General features: G+C 47.0%; 2 protein-coding genes across 2 annotated transcripts; both read right to left on the bottom strand.

Moving 5' to 3' along the window:
* SNF8 (SNF8 subunit of ESCRT-II) lies at positions 1–8796 on the bottom strand. The gene is made up of 8 exons (XM_014833622.3): positions 8593–8796; positions 8178–8228; positions 6156–6294; positions 4328–4432; positions 3624–3696; positions 2541–2682; positions 1556–1630; positions 1–515 (listed from the first exon to the last, which is right to left on the bottom strand). Exons 1-8 carry the CDS (start codon positions 8644–8646, stop codon positions 378–380), a joined length of 777 nt encoding a protein of 258 aa, XP_014689108.1. The 5' UTR covers positions 8647–8796; the 3' UTR covers positions 1–377.
* LOC106826340 (adenosine 5'-monophosphoramidase HINT1) lies at positions 4651–5293 on the bottom strand. The gene has a single exon (XM_044744414.2). The coding sequence runs from the start codon at positions 5167–5169 to the stop codon at positions 4789–4791; it is 381 nt and encodes a 126-aa protein (XP_044600349.2). The 5' UTR covers positions 5170–5293; the 3' UTR covers positions 4651–4788.
* Positions 8797–9783: the final 987 nt, after the last annotated feature.

Here is a 9783-nt window from a genome sequence, read left to right as displayed (position 1 = left end):
TTTGAATTAACAGAGGCTGTAATTTATGTCTCAGGGCTACAACGAGACTAGAATGTCTAGCCAGGAGACAGACGGCCTTCATTCAACCCCAGCTCTACCAGAAACTTGTAGATGGCCTGTGCAAGTCATTTTATACGTGCTCGCTATTATCTGTTACTCAGGTTATCCTTACTGGATAAATGAGGTTTTCTCCAATAAAGATGCAATGTGAAGGCACTTTAAAAAATAAAATAATGGGTAAAGAATATTGAGGGAAGAAAAAACTTGGAAGATTTTTTCTTTCTTTTTTTTTTAAACAAAGTTGTCCAGGTTTTATTCACCAACAGCTCCTCCCTCTTCTCCCTGTCTGCCGTGTGCCCCCTCCCGTGCTCCCAGAGTCAGGGGAGGGCTTCTCTGGCCTCCTCAGCGGTGATCTCCTGGGAGTAGAGGTCAGTGAAGAGAGCGGGCAGCCAGTAGTGGGCCTCGCCTGGGGCCTGCAGGTCCAGCCAGGCCAGCCCTTCTTTCAGCAGGTGTTCCTGGAGGGGAAGGGAGGAAGAGTCGTTTGAGAAAGGGGAGTTTCCACAGGTGGGATAGAAACAATCCCCATAGCTATTTTGGCTTCACTGGGGTTTTCAGACTAAATCCACGAGTGCCTTCACACATTTACAAAACCAAACTGGAGTGATCTCTTTGGCCTTGACCTTTGCCTGAGGTGTAAAAAAGGGCACCAAGTCACTTAACCTGTGCTGCTGAGAAAGAGGGTAAAGACAAGTAGAGTGATGTGGAAGGAATGTAGGGCTACAGAAATATTTGCTATATGGCCTTGAGCAAATCACTGACTCCTGTTCCCTAAAGCAAAATGGAGATCACTGTCTATCAGTTAACTTACTAGGTAACAGGCAGATGTGGGTAAACCTTTCTGGAGAAGAAAATGTAAGAGCCATATTAGTATTAGAATGGACTCAGTTTTTACAGCTGGAAATAGGCTCAAGATGGGTTGGTTCTGCCCAGTATCATTAAGCAGATGTTGGTGATCCCCACTTTCAGATGGAATTAAGTCTACAGTTAACTGCCTGGATAAGGAAGGTAGTGAAAGCCAGGGCTGCCACATTTTCATGCTACTCCCTCTTCACATCAGTCTTAGTATCATGAAATTTGTATATATAAAACTATATAATATGCAATATAATAGCATATAATTTTAGCTGTGTAATTATCGTAAGTAGTTAATAGTTCCCTTCACTCTGCACTAACAGTCTTACTTCCAGTACAAACTATATTAACCATCTGACCTAGCTCTAGAGGTCAGGAAGGGGGAGCAGGTGTTGGTGACTCCCCAGTAGCAGCGGCAGCCTGATTCTACACACACGCCAGGGTTTGAAGCCTGCCTTTGTGAGTTCTACCTCTCAGTGCCGTCTTCACAGAACTGCTGCGGGTCACTTCTAGTGTGGCAGCAGCAGCCTTTAAGGCAAGAGGCCAGCAGAGTGAGGCTTAAGCTCCTACCTGTGTGGTACCTATCGACTCACCCACTCCCATCTGGGGCCTGTCTTTCTGGGCCATCCTGCAAGTCACATACCAGCACTTGCCGTGCTCGCTCCGTCTCCCACTTAAGACTGGCTTTGACATCACTGACAGTCACGTAGCCGTTTTTCTGAAGCAAGGAAGAATGGGGAGTAAGTTAACAGTGTGCTTTCCCTTGGAACCCAGGGACAAGTGATTTAACCAGACAGAAGGAAGAACTCCCCTTGGGTGAAGCCTAAGTGACCACAGAACAAGAACGTTTTAGAGGTCCCAGGAGAGAACAAGTGATTTTCAGGGTGACAGAGGTTGAGGGGTTCGGTCTTAAAAAGTAGTGTCCTTGGCACTGAAATATTAATTCAGACTTTCTCACAGAACTTGAGTATGACAAGAGAAGATTCAGAATGATTAACTGGTAGGAAGGAATGGTGATAATCATAAACTGTTCATAATCTAAAATATTTACATATTCGGCCTTTGCCCTGCCTCACCCTACCCATTCCCCGATCGAGAAGAGCCCCTCCCTTATTTAGTTTTGTTCTACATTATAGAATTAAGAAAACTGAGTATGTCTTCCCTAAATACATGATAAGAATTTGGGGGAAGATGGTATATGTTTAAGGCACGCTGAGGAACAGGGGCATGGCAAACAAGATTAAACATTTGTTTTGAAGAATCCATAAAGTAGTTTTAAGAAGACATCAAAGAATTTGTCTACCCAAGGAAATATAGTTAGTTGTCTGCATGTCTGTCTACTCCACTAGACTGTAAGCTCCTTGAGAGCAGGAACTATATGGTTCCCATCGTTCTATGCCCCACAGCCTAGCCCAGGGCTCTGCACCACAGCTGCTCAATAAATGTCTGCTAAATAAGCACAGGTCTGGATAATGCATCCATTAGACAGTTTCAGCAAGACCTGAAGGATGGGGAGGAGATCAGAGCTGCTTCAGAATCCCCTCCCAGACACCCTTACGTGCATGTGCAGGCACCCACGAGCACACACGTGCCCCCACACACACTCTCTTGGCACACCAGTACAGTACCTCCGCCAGCTGCAGCACCACAGTGTGATCCATATTGAGCTCTGCTGGAACAGACTGAATGAGGTAAGTGCCACCCACAGGGATGATACCGAAGCCAGTGCCAAGTGCCTTTAGTTTCTTGATGGCCCTGATCAGGTCGTCTCTGAGGTGAGGAAGAGCTGCTTAAAGATCCTTGGCAGACCAGACCTAGCAACAATGCAGTTTCAGCTCTGCCCTGGGCAGGATACCCTGAGAGAAAACTTAAAAGGCTGCACAATATTTAACTATGTCAGTAAAAAGGCAGGGTTAAAGGGCACCAAATGGTGCTTGGACATTCAAGGGAGATGGTATAGGAGCCAGGCTCTCCACTCAGCAACCCATTCCAACACCAGACACAGGTCAAAATATGCCCAAAGGAGCCCATCAGGCAATGTGCTTGAATGAGCTGAACATAAGAGACAATAGGGAGTAGTGTGAACTATGGCAAAATAGAGAATGCTTACCCATTTTAAAGGGGGCAACCCAGCGATTATTGCCATGTGGAAATACAGCCCCAATAAGGCCAGGTTTTCCGGTTTCTTGACAACTAACTCAAATTAGGGAAAAAGAAAACCCACAAAACAACGTGTGGACCACATCTTCAGCCCACATACTGACAAGGCTTTTTTACCTTTTCTCAAATTGGAATCACACATAGAGGCTGGTGAACCGAGTCAATTTATACCCCATCTTCTGACCCCTAACGCCTTCCCTAGCCTTTCTCAGAGCCTGCTCTAGTCTCCTTGACCTCAAATCATCTCAAGAGTGCACACAACCCTAAGTATGTTAAAAAACTACATATGTATACATGAAAAAAACGCTTAGAAGGAAATATGCCAAAATGTTTAACAGTTGCAATCTCCCAGCTGAGAAATAATGGGTGGTTTTTGGTTTTTTAATCTCTCTCTGTATTTTCAGTTTTCTAAAATGAAAACATTTTTTTCTGATCATAAAGAGGAATAAAAATGATTCCTAACCTAGATATACGAGCGATAGGGAGAAAACATTTCCATCTGATTTTTAAAGAGCTTTCTATACTCCAAGGGGCTAGAAGGCAAGACTTACTGGCTGACGTCCTGGGCAAATTTGCCCCTTCCTTTCAACACCTGCTGATGGAGCTCCTCCAGAGTTATGAGACCTATTGGAGAGCGGGCACAGAAGGCAGATGAAGGATTACCTCTGTGACTAAAACAAACAAAAGCAGCAGCAGCAGCAGCTTTGAAAAACCATAAATGCTCTCTTGACATCAAGGCTGTGTCTGTTCACAGCCAGTGATTTCCAACTGCTTTTAAGTTTTCTTTCTTTGTTACCTGACTTCAACACAGACCACTCCATGTGTTTATTAAGATGACTCCGCTGGATAACCATTTTTAAGGTAAGATTTTTGGGAGCACAGAGACTCATCAGAGAGTCTCCACACCTTGGAGAGGCAGCGCAGGCCTGCAGTTACTAATGAGCAAATCATAACCCAGGGACATCATGCGTCAGGGAGAAAGGCCTACATCCTACCTCCCTACTATTTTCTGTAATGACCAGGGGCTAGGTCTTTGGAGAATAGAGACAATCATTCAGGAAATTCCATTTCCCCTTGGCGACAGAGACCTGCCATGGATTCAACTGCATGAAGCAGCTAAGATGCTTCTCAAGACCAAACAGCTTCTCGAGCCCTTACTGGTCTGCAGACTGCAGGATGGGAAAGATCATCTTTCAACGTTTTCTCCCTCTCAGAGAAGGCCAAAGTCCAAGCCACAGGACCTAGCCTCTCTCACCTCCATTCCGGTGCTTCAGAGCCAGGCACACTTCAATAATCTGGACGCCCAGCTCATAATAGAAGTCTCCCACGCCGAGCATCTCAGACCAAAATCCCTTTCCCGCTAAAAGACAGGAAAACAAAAGCTGGGTTATTCATTAGTTCCACCTTTTCCTTCAAAGCCAGATGAAACACTATCTGATGGGAAGCCTTCCCTGCCTGGCCTTAGACCCTTCTGCTCCACTGACTACTCACGTTCCTCAACACGATCGGACTCTCGGTGGCTCCCGTTAAAGAACGGGCTCAGACAGTTCTTTTTTTTTTTTTAACCATGCAACAGTATCTTTTATTGTGTATGGCTTTTTAAAATTATTTCTCAATCTCTCCATACACAGGCAAAAATAAGGGTACCATTTAACATACTGGAATTTGCAAACTTGATCACTGACTAGATAAGTGAAAATTATCCCTAAAACATGCTTAACCAGGAGGCCAATTCATCTGCCAACCTCCAAGCACATGGAGATGAACATGATAGACAGACTGGCCCCCATCTGAACCTTCATTCACCACCATTCGGTAACTGTTCTTCAGGCCCAGATCAGCAGCACATTTCTTGCCAACAATCATTAAATGTCCAAGAAGACTTTCATCATCATCTTCTGCTACAGAAATCTGGGATATATGTTTTTTGGGTATCATCAGAAAATGTGTTGGCACTTGAGGGGAAATGTCATGGAAAGCAAGGCACTGGTCATCCTCAAAAATGATTTTGGCTGGGATTTCCTTGTGAATGATCTTCCCGAAGATCGTGTCCCCACCAGGCCGAGTGGCCTGAGCCTTAGTGATCTCATCTGCCATCTCAGCCTCCCTCCCTCGCAGCCGCCTGGGGAGAAGCTCAGGAAGAGGGAGGGTGAGACAGTTCTAAAGGGTGAGCAGTCTAAAAGGCATTTCTATTTGGCTGCTACTTCTGGCCCAAGATTCTATAAAAAATGAGTTTTCCTTTCTCAAAGCATACAGTGAAATGTAATGGGATACATGGTCTACACGAGGCTAAGAGAAAGACTATGCAGACCTGGCATTCAAAAATCCACTGAAGGGGCTGGCCCCATGGCCGAGTGGTTAAGTTCTCATGCTCCGCTGCGGTGGCCCAGAGTTTTGTCAGTTCAAATCCTGGGCGCGGACATGGCACCGCTCATCAAACCATGCTGAGGCGGCATCCTACACGCCACAGCTAGTAGGACCCACAACTAAAAATACACAACTATGTACTGGGGGGCTTTAGGGAGAAAAACGAAAAATAAAATCTCAAAAAAAAAAAACCACTGAAGACAATATTTTCTTGAGTGACAAATCCAAGTTACAGAGTAGTAATTATAGCATAATCCCATATAAGTAAAAAAAAGTTTATAAATATGACAAAGGTATCTAGAAAGATACACTTTAAACTGTTAACAGTACTTGATCTCTGCAATTAAGGAACAGGGTCAGGAACTTCTACTTTCTCTTGTTTTTTCTCCTTTGTTGATTGACTACATGATCACATACAACTTTTATTAAAACTCAGTATTTTTTAATAAAGAGAAAAAATAACCATAACAAAATTCCACAGTAGATCGTTCAAGGGAAGATCATGTACACTGACTCCTCAGCCTGCAGTGCAGCCTCTCCATCTTTCCCATCAAACTGCACAGCCATCCTGCTAGGTACTCCCGAAAGACTGCATCCCCTGGATCTCCCTGTAGGCCCTTCTAGAGGATACCCCAACAGTAGTGATGACAACGAGGTGAGCTTTTGTCCCTTAGGAACCCAAGGAGAACACTGGACCCCTAGAGACAACTCCTTACAGGCCAGAGGATCCACCCCAATGGTGGCACACATGTCCTGGAACTGCACCCGGAACTCAGGGTTCTTCCGGATTTCCTGCTTGTGCTTGCTGGCAAATTCCTCCAGGTTGGTTTTGAACATGTCCAACTGCTTTGACATCTGCAGGATGCACAAGAGGGAGATTAGGGGCAGCACAGCCAGGTGATAATCAGATGCCAAAAATAGGTCCCTTGCTCAGTGGCAGGGCAAAGGCTGAAATAACCCGTCTCCTTCAGGCCTAACATCATGCTGTTCACTGTTCCCTTTCTTGCTATCCTTGCCTCTCCTTCACAGTAGTGTCAGAAGAAATGAGATGCTGTCATGTTTCCTCAATTCTAAAACACACTTTTTCACATCTTCTTGTTCTAAAGTCAGGAAGCATCTAACGATGTGCACGTCTAATGTGGTACTTCTTTTCTTTTTCCCAGAAAAACTGTTATTAAATTTAAGGTGCACCTAATAATCCATTTTGTCTTAAAAATGAGGGAATGCAGGATTCACCCAGTGGGAAATCTTCAGCCACTGACAGAAAGGAAGCCTGGCATGAATTAGGTGTGCAGTGTTCTTTCATCTCTGACTCATGGACCTCCTTGGGCATCAACTCCAGATAAGGAATCCCTGAGGGAGGGGTGTGGGTCTACCGGATTACATTCCAAAACTAAGCACAAATGGTGTGGGGATTTTCCTACATCCTATCACCCCTTCTCTTTCCCTAACTAACGAAGCCTATCTTCTACCCCAAGAGTAACCACTCCTGGGCCAGCATCTCCTCATTTGCTACATATTAGAAACTTATGAATTATTATAATCACCATTTCTAATTGATTTCCGCATGTCATCTCCCCTGTGAGTGGGAGCTTTTGAAGAGCAGAGCCTGGGTCTACTATCTCTCCTCAGTTCAAGGGCCCACTTCCCTGCTTCACCGCCTCCTCTTCTTCACGAGGCACAGTAACTGAGTAAACTCAGGGCACGGACAGAAAAGGGAAGCGCTAAGAAGGAACCCGTGCAGGAGCCGCAACCCCATCACTCACACACATTTCTGGTCTGCACCTAGATATGATGGTGGTGGCAGAGGGTGCCACAGGTTAGGCAATATTTTCATGTTATTCTTAGGCATTTAAAATAAAAACCCCAGAAGACCGAAATCAAACAGCTCTACCACTTACTAAGCATATAACCTCGGATAAATTACTCAACACTTCAGTATCCTCAATTCTAAACTGGGAAGAATAGAGTTCCTTCCTGACAGAACTGGGAGGAGAAATGAAAAACATAGTGTATGCAGGGGCCGGCCTGTGGCCGAGGGGTCGAGTTTGTGCTCTGCTTCGGCAGCCCAGGGTTTCATCCGATCAGATCCTGGGCGGGGACCTAGCACTGCTCGCAAAGCATTCTGGGGCAGCGTCCCACACAGCAGAACCAGAAGGACCACAGAAGAACTAGAATATACAACTGTGTACTGCGGGGCTTTGGGGCAAAGAAAAAAAGGAGATAGTATATGTAATGAAAATGGGGGCCAGCCCAGTGGCACAGCAGTTAAGTTCACACATTCTGCTTTGGTAGCCCAGGGTGCCCCGCTTTGGACCTACACACTGCTTGTCAAGCCATGCTGTGGCAGGTGTCCCACATATAAAGCAGAGGGCATGCATGCATGTATATATGCACATATAAAGAAGATGGGCACACGTGTTAGCTTGGATCCAGCCTTCTTCAGCAAAAAGAGGATTGGCGGCAGATGTTAGCTGAGGGAGGGAGGGAGGAAGGAAGGAAGGAAGAAAGAAAAAAAATGGGCACGTGCCTGGGACGATATAAGCAAGTAATCACTCAAACATGTTTGTCACCATTGTTATTAGCAAGTCCCCTAAAAGATCTCAGCAGCCCATAAATCGAGGTTTGCCAAAATACTCTATTTTTAGTTCAATCCAAACAATCTAGTTTATATCAAAGGTGCCCTGTCCAGCCTTGTCAGGTCTCCCTTCCTGCCTGGAGCCCTCCAACCGACTCACCTGGGCCAGCTGGTCCTCAGCCAAGACAGTCCCTCGCTCCTTATATTTGGCCTGTCAGACAAAGAGACCGACATGAGTTGAGAGAGTGGGCGCTGGAGGCTCCCACTTGCACTGCCTCAGCAGAAGTATGAAAAGAGGAGGGTCTCTCTTAAATGGTTTTTCTTAGGGAGAGGGATGAGGAAGTCGAATAGACGACTCGTCTGTAGTTAAATTTGGGGAAGCAGGGGAAAGGGCTGGTGGATCTGGGGATGCTGACATTCCAATCCACCGGAAGCTAGAGAAACTCAGTTTCCAGGGACGCGAGAAGCCCGTGTCAGATTCTGTCGGGAGGCGATGAGAGGCTACAGAGCTCTGCTCCGAGAGACGTCGCTCTGGCGGGTCAGGGGCGGCCGTGGGTCTTCCTTCTTGCCCTCACCTCGGCAAGCTTCTTCTTGGCGATGGCGCCGGCTCCCACCCCGCGGCGGTGCATCCCCGCCCAGGGCCCGCGGGCCGCCCCGCTGCCGGGACCCCAGCTCCCCGCGTCCGGAGATCCGCCGCCGGCTCCCCAATGCGGAAGCGCGGGCCGCGCGTCATCTCCGCGCGCCGGAAGCTATGCGTCCACTTCCTTCCGCGGGGCCGAAAGTCTCCCTCCGCCAGGGGCCCGGCGGCCCCGCCTTCCGCGGGTGGCCCAGCTCCGCGAAGCTTGGCGGCGGGGAGGGCGGGCGGCCGGGATGCCGAGAGCCTGTCGGCTTTGTGCGGCCTCGTGCTCCGCACCGTCGTGGACGCCTCGGACCCTCCCTCCCTCCCTCGACGGCCCCTCCACCGCCATCGTCTGGAGGCCAACAGTGCTCATTAGCTGCCTACTAAGTGTCAGGTCCTGAGTTGAGCTCCAAGGATTCCGTATTGAGCATAAAACAGAATCCATTCCACGCTGTTGGAGCTTCCCTTTTGGAATCACGCGCAGAAATTCTGACTGGGAAAGGCCTTACGGTTAATAACTTGGACTCTGGAGTTAGATTGCCTGGCTCCATAGTTCACTTCCACTGCATATGGTCTGGTAACTTCAGGCAAATTCCTTAATCTCTTGTGTCCCACCTTCTACAGTTGTGAAAGAGTAGTACTAACGCATGAAGTCATTGTGAGGATTAAGTCAGAAAATAGATAACAAAGCATTTAGTACAATGCCTGGCACATAAATAAATATCAGCTGTGATTGTTATTCGTCAGGTTTGGGGTGGAATCGGTCATCTGTTTGTTTAAGAAGCTCCATAGGTGATTTTGATAACGTACTGAGTCTAACAAACAAGGAGCTAACGGAGGATTCTTAAGTCAGCGAGGAATAAGGTCAATTTTTTTTTTCTTTTTCTCCCCAAAGCCCCCCGGTACATAGTTGTCTATTCTTCATTGTGGGTCCTTCTAGTTGTGGCATGTGGGACGCCGCCTCAGCGTGGTTTGATGAGCAGTGCCATGTCGGCGCCCAGGATTCGAACCGACGAAACACTGGGCTGCCTGCAGCGGAGCGCGCGAACTTAACCACTCGGCCACGGGGCCAACCCCTCAAATTTTTGTTTTAAAAAATTAGTGGCAACCTAGACTTAATTAAGTCGGTTATAGCCGTCCAAACTAG

The sequence above is a fragment of the Equus asinus genome, chromosome 13, assembly GCF_041296235.1.
Source record: "Equus asinus isolate D_3611 breed Donkey chromosome 13, EquAss-T2T_v2, whole genome shotgun sequence".
Taxonomy (NCBI): Eukaryota; Metazoa; Chordata; class Mammalia; order Perissodactyla; family Equidae; genus Equus; species Equus asinus.
The sequence above is the reverse complement of the archived record's forward strand: the minus strand, read 5'-3'. Positions and strand labels throughout refer to the sequence as shown.